Source organism: Pelophylax lessonae (genome assembly GCF_965119305.1).
Source record: "Pelophylax lessonae genome assembly, chromosome: 3".
NCBI classification, from domain to species: domain Eukaryota; kingdom Metazoa; phylum Chordata; class Amphibia; order Anura; family Ranidae; genus Pelophylax; species Pelophylax lessonae.
Window position 1 is genome coordinate 304,861,844 of NC_138770.1, and position 19,017 is coordinate 304,880,860.

Here is a 19,017-nt window from a genome sequence, read left to right on the forward strand (position 1 = left end):
GGCAGGAGACAGGTTCGGGGGACATATGTGGCTGCTGAGAGTTGAACATTTTTGACCATTTTGCTGAATTTGTAACCACACAAGGAAACATTGTGGGCTGTTTTGCTGACTTTGCTCGGCTTATATGAGGTATACAAAAGCTTCTCTCATAGAGGTGAAAGGAAAAGGCATGTCTACATTTCCTCTGGAAATGAAGCATACAAGGTGTCTGCACATTGGTTGGCATTTAAGACTAGAGCACTACTGAATTCATATGGAAAATGCATTTTATCCATACTGTGTTTTACTTTTCTATGCCAATGCTTACTTTGCTTGCCAAAGACTCTTTTTAACACTTTTTTGTCTGATATGGCTTTGAATGAATTAAAGATGAAACCACTGTATTTTAGAGGATTGCAATTCAGCCCTTGACACTTTTTTATATATAGCATTCATGTACCTTTTTGTTAGCACATTGTGCCTCGGTTCACACTTATGCGATGCGGGAAGGCTGCGAATTCGCAGCCTGTTCCCGCATCGCAAATGCACCCTTGGCAGTTCACACTGCCATATGCGATACGCTGGGGGTGTCAATGTAATCTTAACGACACCCCCAGTTTGATCGCATATCGCAGTGCAATCTTACAGTTCGCACAGGATCGGATCGCACAAGTGTGAACCACTGTGCGATCCGATCCTGATGCGGCTCAAAAAAAGGGTCATGTGCGATTTTACTGCGGGTGCAGTGCGAATTTAGCCATACAGAGTGTATGGCTGAATTTGCACCGCACACCCGATCGCATATAATGAAGGAGCAGTGCGCTCCGATATTATATGCGATCGCCGCACTCGCACATATGTGAACCGGCACTGTATGCCTGTTTAATAACATGTTCATGTGTTCCCAACCTATGAATGATATTGCTCTAGCAGTGATGTGAATTGATCTAATTAGATGACTCTTCTTTTTCTAGTCTGTAGTGATGAGTTGACACATAACCTGAAGGGCTTCACAGTGATGAATGAGGAAGAACGGTATGATGCAGTTCAGCACTGTCGCTACGTAGATGAGGTGGCGAGGAACGCACCATGGACACTCACCCCAGAATTCCTTGAGGAGCACAGGGTGAGAGAGGATCCACTCCACAAGGTTGCCTCTCTGAAATAATAGTTGGAGCAGGCATGACCCATCAGCTATTACCAGTTTTAAGAATATCCACAGTATTTGCATGCAGGTGAATGTACACTTGATCACTTCACTGATTTGCCTCTTCAAACAACACAGTTGAGGCTGAAGTATAATTGTCATTTAAACACAATTTCTGGAAGTGCGTTTCGCTGCTACAACATGGGGCTTAATGGTGGCTTAGTGGTTTAGAAATGCAGCACTGGGGACATTGGTTTTGCCAGCAAGATTCTACCAGAACCAGATTTTTCTGTTCTGTTAATGTCTATGTGGGTTGCTCTTGTTTCCTCACACTCTCCAAAACACATACTGATCCAGTAATTGATTTCCACTCCGCATTAAGCCTATAGGATGTGACTGTGGTAGACCCATTTCAGTTGTATGTTCCTTTGGCGTTAAGGACAAGCATGAATGTCATAATATTGTAGAGCTTTGCAGAATGCCTGCACTAGGTAAATAAACCTAATCAATAGTAACATATCTACTCAAGTAGATGGGATAAAAGCTAGAGAATATACCTTATTTAGAAGTCTTAATAATAGTTTTTAATTTTTTTCTAATGTACATCATCCTGACAGAATGGCACTTAACAATTTACAATTTATTTTCATTAATTTATAAAAATGAAAATCCATTTCATCTAACCTATGTTTGTATTGTTTTCCTCCCTTGTAGATTGACTTTGTGGCACATGATGACATCCCTTACTCATCTGCAGGAAGTGATGACGTTTACCAGCACATAAAAGACGCAGGTCAGTCTCTTCCGCCATAAGGCTCCGTTCACACTTTTGCAACTTTGGACACATAAAGTCTTGTCTATATTCCCATTGCACTCGTTCCTGGATTACAGGCTCATCGTTAGTGGGTGCTGTAGCGATTACCAGCTAAACACTGGATATATCACAGATCAGTACACACATTCACCAGCATACCACGGATCTTCAATTGCAGTCTAAAACTTTTATTGCACAAAGATCACATCAGAAAAGAATCAGTGCAACGTTTTGGAGTCGCGCAGAACCTCTTCGTCAGGCATGCCAAAGGCAAAGTCGCATGGCAAGTCGCAGCTCATTGATTTCAATGGAACCTGTTCAGATCTATGCGTCTTAGTTGCATAAACTTTGAAAAGGTTCCTACGCTGCGACTTGAGTGCCAGAGAGGGAAGAGTCACATCAAAGTCACACTCGTGAGAACGGAACCTTACAGACTGTAAAGCACACACAGAAATGTGTATATTTTATATCATTCTGTATAATGCTATGTAGCAGAAATGTCAATTTTTACTCTTATTTACACAGGAATGTTTGCACCAACCCAGCGCACAGAAGGAATCTCCACATCTGACATCATTACCAGAATTGTACGAGATTATGATGTCTATGCTCGCCGAAATCTTCAGCGTGGCTACACTGCAAAGGAGCTTAATGTCAGCTTCATAAATGTGAGGGCTGGTATTTTTTAGTTTATACATCTCAAAAAAGATCCCCATAGCAAATTCAGAGCATCACTGGAAGAAGGAAAATTGTGGACTGTTTGCCTATTAGGCTTTACAAACAGATGTTAATGAATTTAATACGATGCATTGGTTTCATTATTGCAGTCATAACTTCTGTTACATACATCAGTGTGCTGAAAACAAAAGTCAAAGCTAGTCTTCTAGTCTTAGCTTGTTCATTATATAAAGAGTCTTCCTTCTAGGATGCCTTTTAATTCTTCAAATTAAACCTGCTCTGAATTGCAGATAGTGCTTTTAAAGCATTTATAAGTACTAACATGCTTAGATGGAAAAAGCTCATATTGATGCAATGGTCATAATGCATGGAAATGTACTATAAGAGTATATCTATGAATAGACCCTTTGTCCCAAGTGACTTTATGGAGATCTTCAGTACATTTTTGACGTAAGGTACTTCAATTTTTTCCCTAGGTGTTTTTTTTTTTTTTTATAAGGTAATACAATAGACAAAGCGGTTTTGCAAAGCACACTACCTGTTATTCATTTGTTTAACCCCTTTACGCCAACAGTGTATGTATATATATATATATATATATATATATATATATATATAATGCGGCCCCACTGGACTGGGTTTTTTTTTTCTGTGGGGCCGCAAATGCATATCTGTCTTTGTGCTGGGAGTGTGCGGCACAGAGGCCGGGGTCTCACAGAGAGTCCCAGGTCCCATACTGACGATCGGAACCCAGAACCGGGTGTTCTGGGTCACCTGATTGCTGTGATAGCCTCTGGTTGGCTATTACAGTGATCAGTCTGGTTTTGCAAAGCACACTACCTGTTATTCATTTGTTTAACCCCTTTACGCCAACAGTATATATATATATATATATATATATGCGGTCCCACTGGACTGGGTTTTTTTTTATGTGGGGCCGCATATGCATATCTGTCTTTGTGCTGGGAGTGTGCGGCACAGAGGCCGGGGTCTCACAGAGAGCCCCAGGTCCCATACTGACGATTGGGACCCAGAACCGGGTGTTCTGGGTCACCTGATTGCTGTGATAGCCTCTGGTTGGCTATTACAGTGATCAGTCACTGTGAAGCCCACCCCTGTGTTTCTCTCTCTGTGAATGGAGGGTTGAGATATTCGCTCTCTCTCACTCTTTATTATAGGTGTACATTAGTATGTTTTAGTTTGTATAAAAAAAAAAAAAGAAAGCAAAATGCGCACTATTATTTTTGGCCTGTACTACCGGTACATTCAACAACTAACATAAAAGCATACAGTTTTGTGGTATCGTTGTGATTGTCCTGAGCAGGAAAATGTATTTTGCTTTGGTCTTTGCTGGTAGGTTATGGTAGTAAAAAGAAATAAACAGCTACATTTGAAAAAAGAAAAATGATAAAAAACAAAAAAATCAGGGGATATTCATTATCCTCTACCACCAAAAGAGAGCACAATTTCCCTAAAAAAAAAAAAGCTATAATCCACCTGGATACACAAAGTAGTTGTGGTGATATGTAAGGTTTCTCTAACGCATGTCAAAATTGTGCTTGGGCATTAAAGTGGAAGTAAACTTCCATCACTAACTTTTACACCTAATAGGTAGTGTGAATATCTCCTAAACAGGTACTGTTTTGGGGATTTATACTGTGCATGCAGCCAGTGACATTACTAGCACATGCGCCCTAAAGGAACAACCACCCGTGCTGTTCCTTCAGAGCCCTGTGCCTTAAACGGTGGCTCTTGCACGCATGCGCGGCAGTGACGTCATTGCGGCTCCAGCCTGTCACAGAGTCGGAGTCGGTGAACCCGGAAGCAAGACGGGTGAACATAGGAACGCCTGCAGCTCTGACATTTCAGCACTGGAACAGCTTTGTTTTAAGGTAAATTTAACATAATGTGCTAGTATGCAATGCATACTAGCACATTCTGATAATACCTTGCAGGGTAAGAAGAAAAGAAAAACGTCCAGCGGTTTATAACTGCTTTTAACATTTGTTTTACCCTTAGGCGTTAAGGGGTTAAAGTTGATAAAACAATGAAGAAAGATAATGGGTTGCAATAGTTGCTTTATTTTTTAGACTTGTCAGCATAATGCCAAAATAAAAAAACCTGCGATGTCGGGAAAGCTGCATTTGACGATCAGCCAAAATATAAAAGCATATGTAAACTGAAAAATAAAAATTCAATACTTCTCTTTCATTCATTGACGGACACAGCTCCTCATCATCTTCACTACGTGGGTTATGCTGCCCCCTACAGGAGTAGGATACTAGGCAGAAGAAAACTGGGATGGTCTTACCCCCGGGCTCCCCTCCCTCGCAATCAGCGTCGTCCCCCCCCCCCTTCTCCATGGTCTTCTGCAGGCCCTTGCCCCCCATCTGCCCACACTTCCCCCCGGATCAAACGAACGAACATTGGAAAAGGAGATGGGCCTGGTGGGGGTGCCTGCCAGGGCCCTTCTTCCTGTTGGGATCTTTTTCGAGCTTCTGGGGCCCCCGGGAGCCGTGCAGGGCTGCCATTTTCTTGTAGCCTTTATTGCTACAGATCGCCGGCAATGTTTGTGTAGCCAAGGCAGCCATTTTCTTGTAGTTTCCCATTGAAAATAGCAGTGGCCATGTTTTTGGAGCCGTATTGAATCACCGCACGGTGGGAGCCCCTCCCCGGCCTCCAGTGCTGATCCCTAGATATTCCTCTTCCTGATCGCTGCATGTGTGCAGTTAAGTACTGAGTACCTGACCGGTGGTGGTGAGTCTGTTTTGTGGGGTTTTCTGTCCCTCTTTCTGCTGTTGCAGCGGTAGTGCTATGTGCTGGGCCTTGTGGTCCTGCTGGCACAGTGGGGTGTCCCTTGCAGTGTTCTACACTTTTTTGTGTGGGTTTTGGAATGGAGTCCCTGGAGCATATTTCACCACCTGATCTCCTCTCAGAGGCTGTCGGGCCCTCTGGGTCACAACAATTGACTGAACTGACGGCGGTCCTTGAGTCCTTGTTGTCCAAGGTAGATTTGGTCCTGGGCAAACGGGCTAGCAAAAAGAGTTCCCCGCCTTCACCTGCTTCCTCAGTCTCATCAGATCCAGTCTTTTTCGGCCGCCACAGATGCGAGTTACCCTTCGCAGTCTGCGTCCACGCACCCTGCGTGCTCAGATAGGGAGGATGATTCCTCTGCTCCTCTAGCCGCGCATGAAAAGGTGCTAGTGGATGCGCTGATTGTATCAGTGCGGAAAACCTTAAAGATGGAGGATGTGACTAACGTAGCATTGGAGGAGCGGGTCACCTTTGGCACCCACTGGTTCTTCAAAGTGGCGAAGGTGTTCCCCTTTCCCGCCTTCATTGACAATATTGTCACAAAACAGTGGGGGTGCCAGAAACACCCCTTTGCAATCCTTAGGCGTTTTTCTATACGGTACCCCTCTGAGGATTCCCCCCTTAAAAAATTGTCGGTTCCTCCGGTAGTGCACTCCCCGGTTTCCAGGTTGAATAAAGCCACCGTAATCCCGGTTGAAGAGTCCCCGGTCTTCTCAGATCCGGGGGACAGGAGGACGGAGGCCTTGACCTGCCATATGTTCACTGTAGCTAGTTCGGCACTTAGGCCGGTATTTACTATTGCCCTGGTGTCACAAGCTATGACAGAGTGGGCAAAACTTCTACGCTGGGACCTAGAGGGGGGAACAGCTCCCCCCTGCCTTTGCAGAGCTGGCAGATCAGTTGGTCCAAGGGCTACAGTTTGTCTGTGAAAAAGGCTTCTATGAAGGCCTTATCTGATCTTCTATTTGTGGGGGATTGCCTGTTTAGAGCTTCCTTGGATGACATCATTAAAGGCCTCACAGGGGGAAAGAGTACTCTTCTTCTTCCTCAGGCTTCCAAGGGTAAGGAGTCCCGTCGCAGATGGGGGCCTTTCTTTTCAGTTCACAACAGGCCTTTTTGTCCCTCAGGATCTCTAAACAAAGGATCTAAGCCCTTGAGAGCCTCTGCAGGGGGTTCTAAGAGAACCTGGTCCAGCAAGCCACAAGCGGGTTCTGCCAGACCTGCCAACAAGGCTTCCTCCACATTAAGGGGCACCCTCACTCGTATCTGAGGTGGGGGGACGTCTTTACGGGTTTCTGGATCCGTGGACCTCCCTGATAAAGGACAAGTGGGTCCACAAAGTAATATGCTCCGGCTACAAGATCGAGTTTCGATCATATCCTCCAGACAGGTTCTTCCCTTTCAGCCTGCACTTGTCCCCAGATCGCTTAGGGGATCTCTTTGGGGCAGTGCAAGAATTGTTACTTAAAGGGGTGATTATCCCGGTTCCGACATCGGAACGTTTGTAAGGTTTTTTTTTTTTTTTTTACTAAAACCTGTTTACAGTTCCCAGAAAGGAAGGCAAGGCGCGTCCAATTCTGGACCTCAAGGCGCTAAACTGCTGTGTGCGGGTACAGAATTTCCGTATGGAATCCATTCGCACTGTGGTGGCGTCCCTACATCAGGGGGATTTCCTTGCCTCCATCAACATCAGGGACCCCTACCTAAACATCTCAATATGTGTCGGCCACCAGCGCTTCCTCCGTTTTACCGGGCGAGGAGGATTATCAGTTTGTGGCGTTACCCTTTGGACTCGCCTCCGCTCCTCGGGTCTTCATAAAAGCATTGGCCCCCGGTGCTAGCATTGCTGCGTCAGCGGGGGATAGCGGTACTGGGGTATCTGGACGGTCTGCTTTTGCGAGCAGAGTCTTCGACTGCTCTGTTGGACAACTTGGAGATTACTCTGCGAACTCTGAGGGAGTTCAGTTGGATTCTGAATCTTCAGAAGTCTGCTCTGGTTCTGTCCACAAGCCTGGACTATCAGGGTCTGACTCTGGACTCTACCTCAGCCAGAGTGTTTCTTCCTCTGGAAAAACTTCAGAAAGGAAGGCGATTCAGGAGGCAATTCAGATTCTTTTGTCCAGCAGACAGTCATCTCTTCGGTTTTGCATGCGGGTACCGGGCCTGATGATGTCTACCACACGTGATCTCTGCAAAAAGATTCTGGTGAAATGGTCTCTGGACAATCAAATCCTGTTGAGCCGGAGGACGAGAGGGTGGCTTCGTTCTCTGGCACTTCATCAGGGCAAATATTTTCTTCCTCTGTACTGGACAGTCGTCACCACGGACACCAGCCTGTCCGGGTGGGGAGGCATCCTCGAAACAGTGTGCTCAGGGGGTCTGGACTCTGGAAGAGGCCAGGCTACCGATCAGTGTACTGGAACTCCGAGCGATCGCACTCTGTCTGAATCATTAAGCATGTCGTCTCTAGGGGTGTCCGGTACGTATTAAATCGGCCGTGGCCTAGGTCGATAACCAAGGGAGCACGAGAAGTGTCCTTGTGGCTCGGAAAGTAGCTGGCATTCTAAGGTGGGCAGAACGATTTGTTCCAGCCCTCTCTGCTGTGCACATTCCAGGGGCGGAACGAAGGCAGGAGGATTACCTCAGTCAACAGGCATTGGACCAGGGGGAATGATCACTTCATATGGAGGTGTTCCATCAGTTGTGTCTCCGGTGAGGTACTCCTGATGTGGATCTGTTGGCCTCTCGCCTCAACACCAAAGTTAAGAGGTTTGTGGCACGATCAGGGGATCCTCTAGCCGCTATCTTCTGCTTTACGCTTTTCCTCCTCTCAAGCTTCTGCCGAGACTCCTGCACCGGATCAAGGCAGAAGGGATTAGTTATCCTAGTTGTTCCAGACTGGCCTCGCTGGTCTTGGTACGCTGATCTGGGACGGCTGGTCGCCAATGCTCCTTGGAGACTTCCTTTCAGGGAACATCTGCTGTCCCAAGGGCCAATCTTCCATCCTGCTTTACAGTCACTGGCTTTGATGGCTTGGCTGTTGGAAGCCAGGTGCTGGTTAGAGAGTTGTTTGACTCGGTGATTCCTACGCTGTTAAAACCTAGAAAATCGACTTCTATGAAGATTTACCATCATACTTGGAAGATCCATACTTGGATCATACGTGGTCTGGATCCTTCAGGGTTCACCCTCACTCCTTTTCTGTGACTGGGATCTTGGCCTTCCTCCAACGAGGGGTTGAGCAGCGCCTGGCCATCAGGGGCCAGGTTTCGGCTTTGGCGGTTTTCTTTCAACGTCCATTGGCCCACACTCCTTGGTGCGTACCTTTCTCCAGGGAGTAAGACACTTGGTTTCTCAAGTACGGTCTCCATTGCCGCCGTGGGACCTCAATTTGGTGTTGTCAGTTCTCCAGAAGCCTCCCTTTGAAAACATTTGGGTGGTTCCCCTGCCTACATTGTTCCAGAAGGTGGACTTTTTGGTGTCTATTACTTCTGTGCGCAGGGTGTCTGAGCTGGCGGTCTTCGCCTTACCTGGTGTTCACAGGGATAAGGTGGTTCTTCGTCCATGTCCATCGTTCCTTCCAAAGGTCGTCTGATTTTCATTTGAATGAAGACATCATTTTGCCCTTCCTGTGTCCCAGGCCTAAGCATTCTAAGAAAATTGCTTTGCATTCCCTGGATGTGGTTCAGGCAATAAAGGTGTACCTGGCAGCTACGGAGTATTTTAGATAGTCAGGCTCCCTATTTGTCCTCACCGATGGACCTCGCAAAGGGTTGGCTGCTTCTGCTGTGACCATTTCCAGATAGATCAGACAGACTGCGGATCAGGCTTATTCCATTAAGGGTCAGGTTCCTCCTTTCCCTGTTAAGGCACAGTCTACTCGGGTGCTAAGTGCCTCCTGGGCCTTCCGTCATTGGGTGTCAGTGATTCAGGTTTGCAAGGCGGCTACCTGGTCGTCTGTGCACACTTTCACAAAGTTTTGTAAAGTGGATATGTTGGCATCTGCGGATGCTTCCTTCGGCCGAAAGGTTTTGCAGGCTGCTGTTTTGGAAGACTTGGTCCTATTTGAGGGTGTTCATTTTTTTCAGGGGAGCTCCAGTTGTTTAATGGTTGTGCTTCATGTTACCTGGTTGGCTATGTTTAGCCTTGGGAAGAATTTTTTTTTCTTGCTGTCCCCACCACTCATGTTTGACACGGCTTTGAAACGTCCCACATAGTTAAGAAGATGAGAAGCTGTGTCCAACAATGAATAAAAGAGAAAATGGGATTTTTCACTTACCGTAAAATCCATTTCTCTGATGTTTATTGACGGACCCAGCACCCACCCCTCTATGGAGTTTGGGTTTTTTCTTCTGACACTGCTTGTAACAAAACTGAGTACCTATAGCAGAGAGTGGGAGTATACCCCCTGGGACTGCCCCATAGGCATAGTCACGTTTTTTTCCTGCCTAGTGTCCTACTCCTGTAGGGGGCAGCATAACCCTTGTAGTCAAGAAGATGAGGAGCTGTGTCCGTCAATGAACATCAGAGAAATGGATTTTGGATATTGCAGCTTACCGGTCCTTAGGTTTGGTGGCCTCTTTATTTTTCTGTTAGACTTTTATTTTTTTATTTTCACCTGGTAATTGGCTGCTAACGCACTTCCTGCCTGAGTGTAACTCCTTTATCTATGGAGGGAAAAACTGAGCCTTCCTTGGATAACAGCATTGTCTGGATTGGATCTTGTTAGGCCATATGTGCACTGGACCTTTAGCCTGTGTGCATCCAGTCTTAGCGGTTTCATACGTCCAAAATTCACAGGTACAGCATCCAGCCCCCCCGTCTGCAGCCTGTCAAAGTCTATAAGATACTGAAGTACGCTGTGGTTGGATGCTGTACTGAGTGGTATTCGCATTTAGGGCCCTATTTGTCAAGGGACATATGCCCAGAATGCAGAATACCTGTCACTAATTTTAAAGATGCTGTATTAAGATGGTGACTGCAGCATCTTCTGTATAAATATGTGTTGGTAGATATAATGCAGTAGAATATAACACATTAGAAAGGATACACAGTGATTACTTCTGAAAAATAAACCGTCTGCTATCACACAAGGTTGATTGTCTGCTCTGATTTCAGGAGAAGAAGTACAACCTGCAGGAGCGTGTGGATAAGGTGAAAAAGAAAGTAAAGGATGTAGAGGAAAAGTCTAAGGAATTTCTGGAGAAGGTAGAAGTAAAAAGCATCGACTTGATCCAGAGATGGGAGGAAAAGTCCAGGGAATTCATTGGAAACTTCTTGGAAATGTTTGGCCCAGAGGGAGCTTTGGTAAGTAATGTCCTCCTTTAAAAATGACGCTAAGTCACTCTGCAGATTGAGATATTGAGTTACTCGGTATATTGATAGGTGACATTTTCACAGAACAACCAGATTTAACATTTACTAAAGAAGTGTGATATTTTAGTAAACCACAGAAGTACTTTGGTTAATACATACTGTTATTGTCCTTTCACGTGGGCTTTCCGCTCGGCGCTGAGCAGGCGGAACACAGGTCTGTCTCCGCTCACTGTGCTGAGATGGACCTGTCGGAGCCCTGCTCTCCTCTATGGGAGATCAGAAGAAAACGGATCGCCCGTCCGTTTTCATCCGATCCTCCAGATGGATGTAAAATAGGGTTACCATCTGTCTGGATTTCACTGACAGGATCAGGTAGCAGTGGTTGTCAACGGACATGTGACGGCTGACATCCGCTGCTCCATAGGGGTGCATGGAGCGTCTGATCAAGTGCACCGGAAAAACTGACAGGCGGACCTGATCGGAAAGCCTGTGTGAAAGGGGTCTTATGCTATTTTACTATTTTGATTCAGCAGTTAAAACTGACTTTCCACAAAACTTGGCATCATTCTTATTATAAATTCTATGTTTTGAGCAATGAGTTGCTGAGAAACCATTAAAACAGAACTAAAGCCTTACCTCCTTGTTAACGGTTCGAAGTCCGCAAGGGGTCCCTTGCGGGTGCCTGTCTTAGGGCATCTTCATTGGCCGGCAAAGGAGTCAGTCATCCCAACAGATAGGGACAGCGCCAACGGTGTAAGCTGAGCTTCATTGCACTTCCTGGTTTCTGCTCTAAGCCAAAATGATGTCATACATCCCAGTAGTCTTCATGCACATTTATTTTTCTTTCATCTGGAGGAGAGGAGGGGTTTTATAATTTCAGGCATGCAGGCAGGAGGGTGTGGCTTAGCTAAGGACAGATGGAGTTAAGCAAAAAAATACTACATAAATTGTCTGCCTTTACTCGTGATGGCCACGGCTAGAAATGCTAGGGGGTGTTTTTCAAAGAGATTTCTCAACAAAAAGTATGGAAACTTGGATGGGTGGGTGAGTTTTCTTTGAATAATAAAGACAAATAGGGTTTTCAGTTTGTAGTGTTCAGATACAGTTAAGTTCCACTAAAATCAAAGGAGATAGGGTTGTGTTTCATACTTCTTGAAAACATGGGTTAATGCCGTTTTTGTTCTGGCCCAAGATCCTTCCTTTTGGCTATCTGTATAAAGAAACTACTGTATGTTTGATCACAAAGCTTATGCTGCTGGGCGTAGCCAAATCCTGTGAACACTGGCTAAGTTGCCTGGTAAAGCCTTTCTCCCTTGATTGACACACTGGTTTTTGCAGTGATTGTTATAGGCGGTACTGATGGTGTTTATGGTTCTGACCTGACTCTGCCTGCTAGAAAATGCCTGGGCATAGCTACATGCAAGGGCGGCATAGACAAGTAGTCATGGCAGCTATTGGGAAATCACAAACCAAACAAAAGTAGTTTGCATGCTTGCAATACGCTCCTACAGACTGAAGATTTAGAGATGCTGCATGGCATTATGTGAGCCAGGCCTTTAGGAAGGCAGTTAAACCATGGTAACCATTTCAGGACGGGAGGTCAATGAAGTCTTAAAGCCCAGTATGTGTCAATTTACTTGGTAATAACTATTTATTTGCCTTTGAGTTTGACTTTGAATAATGTGTGTGTGTGTATGTGTATATATATATATAATCTATCGTATTCTAGGCAAACAAATAGGCAAAAATGTGAAAAATTTGATTTTTCCTTATTTTAGACTTAACAATTCTTAGTTACTTTTTTTTTTTTCTTTTTTTTTAAATGTTATTACAATGATTGGCTATCGTAATCAAATATTTGGTAGCCACTCCATTTGGTGCATACTTCTAGTTTTAGAATGGAGCAGAATAAATGCTTTATCAGTGCTGGTGAATATTAATCCACAGAATGCGGTCTAAAAGGCTAAGGCTGGGTTCACACTAGTGCAAATTGGTTGTGGGTTTCCTCGCATCCAATTTGCATAACAGGAGGGTGTGCCTGACTCTCAATGTAGCGGTTCACACATCTCCGTGGTGTCAGCAGATTGCACAGGGTTCCTGTGCATCTTTGGCTCAGTTTCAAGTCCAAATTCAGGCCTTATTCGTCCCTGGAACAGAAAACAAGAACGCACCAGACCCCCAGCTGCATCCGTATTAGGTGTGAACCCAGCCTAAAACTACACTTTATTTCTAAACTTTTTTCTATTGCTGGTCAAAAAGTGGTGTTTAATGCAGGACTAAACCCATCAAATTAACTGTTCCCACAGCAGTTACATTCACGGCATGCCATGAATGATAACTGTCAGAGTTTCTTGTGATCGCAATAAAACTATCAAATGGCGGGTGTCATTGCTGATCACATGTGCAGCACCTTGACAAATGCAGACAAACCGAGGCTAAAAAGGCAGCTTCCTTGGCTGTAAAGGTTAGGAGGGCTTAGTTCTTCTTTAGGGGGGTTTTGGTTCAGCTTTAAATAGAACTGAATAACCAAAGGACAGGTATTTGAACATATTTTGTATTTTACAGAAACACATGCTGAAGGAAGGCAAGGGGAGAATGCTTCAGGCCATTAGCCCTAAACAGAGCCCTAGCAGCAGTCCTTCGCGGGAACGCTCTCCTTCCCCATCTTTCCGCTGGCCCTTCTCCAGATCCTCCCCACCTGCATCTCCAGGGAGAAGGCTTCGATCTGCAGCCGATGCTTATGACATCAGTGAGGATGAAGAGGACTAAGTTGCTATCTTTTCCCTCTTGTGCAATCCTTCCACCAGCTGCTGATTCCATATTGTCTGATTGCCAGGAAAGGAGCCACATAGAAAGGAGGTTGGACTTGATGTAAACCCCATAAACCTGAGCAGGATATAGAGGGTGTGGCGCCGAATAAGATGCTCGCTTCTTCCCTACAAATAACCATAATATTTTTGTTTCATTTTTTTTATTGAAATCAATCTGTCTTTCTAATGAACTAGACGTCCGAAATGTTTCTTCATTCTTGATTTGTCTTCTATTTTTCTGGAAGGTATTATCGCATGGGATTGTTGCACCTCATCATAACCCTTTTATTACTTGAACCCTATGCATCATTTCTGCTGCGAGCTCCCATTTCACAGGACTGTAAAGGATTTTAATGGAGGACGAGTTTTAGAAGCCAAGTGGCACTAAGAGATGGTTTTTATATGTGTCAGTGTGCAGGCATTATTGAAACCTTACTGAGCTATGGGGGTAGTGACCAGTCTCATACTTTCTGTTTTAAACATTACCCCATGGAATTTAGCCATTTCTCATTAAAAGTGCCTGTTGTCATAAAAGCTTTTCGTTTATTTCTTCTGTTACTGAAACTAGTGGTGCACCGAAATTTCGGCAACCTAAATTTTCGGCCGATAATGGGCCTATCCCATTTCGGCCGAAAACGGGTCATATATGCCGAAAATCATAGCTGCCAACTGTCCCATTTTCGACAGGACAATCCCGCAAAATAGGACCTTGTCCTGGCTTACTTACTCTGCTGGGACTTGTGCCGGCCAGTGGGGGGAGTGTGGGGGAGGCTGGAGGGGCCGTCTAAACTTTATTTTTCCTAACTATCTCAAACCAAGGAAATTGGACCGCACTCAGAAGTAGATGAAATCAGAAATATCAACTTCAAGGTAAAATGTCCAAAATGACTCACCGGGCAGGCTGTTAATAACGGAGAAATCTATAAGCTGAAGAGGGAAGCCGCTCAGGTGAGACAAAACACTCCGGTGCAGGTCAGATCCGCGATCCAGAACTGTCTCAAACCAAGGAAATTGGAAATTTTACCTTGAAGTGGATATTTCTTATTTCATCTACTTCTGAGTGTGGTCCAATTTCCTTGGTTTGAGACAGTCCTGAATGGCGGATCTGACCTGAAACCGGAGTGCTTTGTCTGACCTGAGCGGCTTCCCTCTTCAGCTTTATTTTCCCTAACGGTGTCTCCCTGCTCCAGCCGCCATCTTCAGGCTCAGGGTGGCCGGCAGGCGCCCTGTGATTGGGTGAATATGGCGAGGGCTGGCTTGTGCCTGTCCAGTCACGGCGTAGCGCGGGTGGTGCATGCATGGGTAGCGGTTTCTTCTGGAGTCGGGCCCCGCCCTCGCAAGTCTCAGACCAGCACGCCCAGCCTCAGCACAACAGCCGCCTGCTGCTGCTCAGCTCCGGACCCCGACTGCGGATGTTCTTCCTCTTACTGTAAGTGAGTGCCAGCAGATAATTGTCACTAAAGGATCTGATGTATGCCAAAATGGGGGGGACAAGGATTTGAGGGCAAGAAAAGAATAGAAGGTTAACAGAGTTACAGAAGTAAGTGACTGCTAGAGGAAGAGAGCAGAGTGCTGTTTATTAGAGAAAAGTGGTAAACAAAAGAAAGATATTGAAGAAAATGAGGGGATACCTGGGATTCTACAGAGGGACTAGTCTCAGCAGTGCAAAAAAAACAAAAAATCTGTCTGGAAGAGAAAGATAGAGAAAAGGGAGAGAATACAGATACACTGTCTCTGTATTCTCTCCCTGTTCCTTATCTTTTTCTTCCAGACAGAATTTTTGTTTTGGCACTGTTGAAACTATTCCGTCTCTAGAATCCCAGGCATCCCCTCATTTTCTCCAATACCTCTCTTTTGTTCCCCAATGTACTAGAAAAAAACTATTTTAAAATCATTTGGGGGAAAAAAGTAATTTTCTGTTTTCGGCCAAGGGCATCCTGAATTTTCGGTTTCTGTTTCAGCCCAGAATTTTCGTTTCGGTGCATCCCTAACTGAAACACATTTTTTGCTACAGCTAAAATAGATAAGGAAATGAAGGTATAGTTTATAGCCAGTACCAGTAAGAACTATGGACAGAAAGACATCTGCTTGTTTTCAAAGCGCTGTAGGACAGGCATAGAAATAAGTCATTCTAAGACATGCCCATTTCTTAGGATATGCTGCTCCTGTGGTGCATCGAAATGACTTTAAAGGATAAGTTCACCTTTTCGGGCAGAATTTCACTTCTCATAATGGAAGCGGTTTCCAATGCCATTTCTGGCCCAGCCATCCCAGTGTGCTTTTCTCTCACTGTTATCCACCATATTGTCAGTTTGTTTGTATTTTTGAATGGATTTTCAGATTCCATGACTTCCCTTAGCTTCTATCAGCATTCCACTTCCTGCCTGTTGGGTCATCTCCCAGAAGCCTTCACTTCCTTGTTGCAGCACTTTGGACCACACCTCGCTCATTACAATACTACCTTCTTCCTATAAAATCTGATTGTACAATCTCCTTTAGATCTCCCACAAGCTATGTAGTACAAGTGCCTGTCTGAATCGATACAAACTGAACAGATTGTTTAGGTTTGTCCTCCTATATCATAGTTCTGGTATATCTAAAGGAAATTGTAAAGAGATTGTACAATCAGATTGCATAGTGTATGGGCATCTTTAAACAAGTACTTAAGTGGGAGTTGACGTAGACACTGAGTTGTCAGGCCTCGCTCACATCTCCACGTAGTAAAAACTCACATTCCTGCATGCGTTTGTTTTTGAGCATTTTCACTTATCATACCGCAGCCCATTCGCTTGAGTGCAAAAAAAGTAGATAAGTGCTCAGGGGGATCTAGTTTTACACAAATAGTTAATAATAATCAGCGGAGTATATAAAAAGTTTGTGAGAAGTCTTTTATATATCTCACTGATAATTAAAGTATAAAACACTTGAGCAGCTCTGTTCAGAAGTGAAGGCCAACTCTGGAAGTGAATATACAAAAAACAGAAAAGCGCCTCTAAGTGTATTACTTTATTTACTTTATTATACAGAGAAAACAGCAGTGATAATTGGCAACTCACAAGATGAGAGTAGATAAAAAGCCCATCAGACAGGATGGATCTCCTACAGGTGAAGAATGCAGCCACGCTGATCCAAAGATGCAGAGACTGCGGTCAGGACAGGAAGAGATGCCAGCAGCATCCTGATCATTCGGGGCTCTGTGTTGAGCCGCAGGGTTGAACGCAATGCAGGAGGAGCATGTGATGTTGCGGATCCAGGACGCGATGCGTTTCTGAGCATGCGCGTGCCTTTATCAAGTGTACCATAGGAGAGTTAGAGCCACTTATAAATACTAGAGGTAATTGATCAATGAGTCGGAAAGGAGGCACAAACCAGCTGATGTTGTGCAGGAAATATGTGGGGAAGAACAAGACCAATATGTGAAAGAGCTATAATACTAGAAACAATGGCTAAAATTTCTACTTGTAAAACCGTACATGATACAATAATGAATATTAAAGCTGTACAAAATAGGAGAATATGAATTAAAGAAAATAAGATAAAAATAATAATCTAAAACTAAAAATAGTAGATACCATAAATATAGAAGATAAAAAGTAAAGAAAAAAATATTTATATCAAAAGATGTATAAATAAAAATAGAAATAATAATAATGAAAATAGCAGTGAAAAAATCTAAGAAAATAAACAAAATCATAATGGATACTAAAATCGGTACAGGTGTAAGGATGATACTAAACAAAATGGTAGTGAGTGTACCCATTATCACTGATCTAAAATAACAATAGTCATCTAAAATGACATGATTTGAAACAGTCTGGAGTGGGGTGGGGGGGTTATTGTATAACTGTATCGGGTATACACTTAATTATGTAATAAGTATCTATAATAAGCAGCTGTATGTATATAAAAAAAACTGGGGTGTGCTCTTGTCTAGAAATACTTAGAGAGGAAATCTGGTAAGTATATGGAAGGTATATACCCCTGAGGAAATATTGATATCTCTATCAATAAAAAAAAATCAGGTGATACTAACATAATAACCATAACCAATATAAAAAAAAAAAAGATTATAATATAGTACTGACATCTCGTTTAGGCCTCGAGGCACAAGAGTCGCTAAAGTATATATCCAATAATACTCACTTAAGCACAATCTGGAAAAACGTTCTGCTTTGGACAATTCCCTGGATATAGACTCTATGACCCACACCTGGAGGCCCACGGTAGAAAGGTAAAAGAACACCTGAAAGAAAAACGCATAATGAGCTAGTATGCATCGCATACTAGCTCATTATGAAATACCTAAGAACGAAGCCCCGAAGTGCGGACCACTCACCTCTCTCATGGGTGACGTTGTCGACCTTCCGGGTTTGCGGCATCCGGCCATCTGATTGGCTGGAGCCGCGATGACGTCACTCCCGCGCATGCGCTCGGGAGCCGACAGTAACGGCACGGGGCTCTGAAGGAACGGCACGAGCGGCGGTTCCTTCAGAGTGCATGCGTCAGTGATGTCACTGGCTGCATGCAAAGTAAATATCTCCCAAACGGTACATGTTTAGGAGATATTTACAGTACCTATAGGTAAGCCATAGGTACAAGTTGCAGAGGAGGGTTTACTTCCTCTTTAAGATATTTGCTCTGGGAGATGTAATCCCTATCCCTTGTACAATTTTGTCTTAATCAACAAAATTGACCTGGGATGTTTTTTACCCACGGTGGGTGGTAACAACTATTGAAATGTAAGTATGAATTACCCGCAGTGGGTTTAGTGTAGTTTTGGTCAAAAATGGTGTCATGTTTATATCCAAGTTCCAGATCTAGAAAAGCCGGAGTATTTTTGTTCCAAACTGAGGTAAAAGAGAGGCCCAGCTTGTTGTCATTACCATGACTGACAAATTGGTCTATCAGATTGGAAGCTCCATCCCAAATGATGATGATATCATCGATCTAACGACGGAAAAATATCCTATGTCTAGCCAGTGGCGTACCAAGGGGGGGGGCGGGGGGGCGGCCCGCCCCGGGTGCCACGCACTGGGGGGTGTCAGCCGGTGTCCTGCCCGGCGTGTTCCGTATCGCTGTGAAGGCAGCTCCTTCAGTCAGCGCTGCGGGGGGGGGCGGAGCGGCGGCGGGAATAAGGGGCGGAGCCGCGGCTGGTATAGGGGGCAGAGCCGCGGCGGGAGAAGGGGGCGGAGTCTCAGCCTCAGCAGGAAGAAGGTGAGTGCCAAAGTGTGTGTGCTGAATAGGAGGGGGATGGGGCAGCTGCATATGCGGAATTCATCTTTCCCTAGCTCCCTGTCCCCTTCAGTGCTCTCCACCCCCCTGGTTTTCTCTGCCCGCCCCCCAATTGTTACCTGTCCTCCCCACAGTGCTCTCCACCCCCCTGGTTTTCCCTGCCCACCCCCCAAGTCCAAGTGCTCCCTGTCCCCCCCCCCAGTGCTCTCCACCCCCTGGTTTTCCCT

General features: G+C 44.8%; 1 protein-coding gene across 3 annotated transcripts in view; it reads left to right on the forward strand.

Moving 5' to 3' along the window:
• PCYT1A (phosphate cytidylyltransferase 1A, choline) overlaps positions 1-14,092 on the forward strand; it is a 101,506-nt gene extending 87,414 nt beyond the window's left edge. For all 3 annotated transcript variants that reach the window (XM_082252424.1, XM_082252422.1, XM_082252423.1), the window contains 5 exons: positions 954-1,105; positions 1,841-1,919; positions 2,466-2,608; positions 10,551-10,739; positions 13,314-14,092. In XM_082252424.1, coding sequence (XP_082108550.1) covers positions 954-1,105; positions 1,841-1,919; positions 2,466-2,608; positions 10,551-10,739; positions 13,314-13,517 — 767 coding nt within the window. In that variant the 3' untranslated portion in view covers positions 13,518-14,092. The remainder of the gene's footprint in view (positions 1-953; positions 1,106-1,840; positions 1,920-2,465; positions 2,609-10,550; positions 10,740-13,313) is intronic.
• Positions 14,093-19,017: the final 4,925 nt, after the last annotated feature.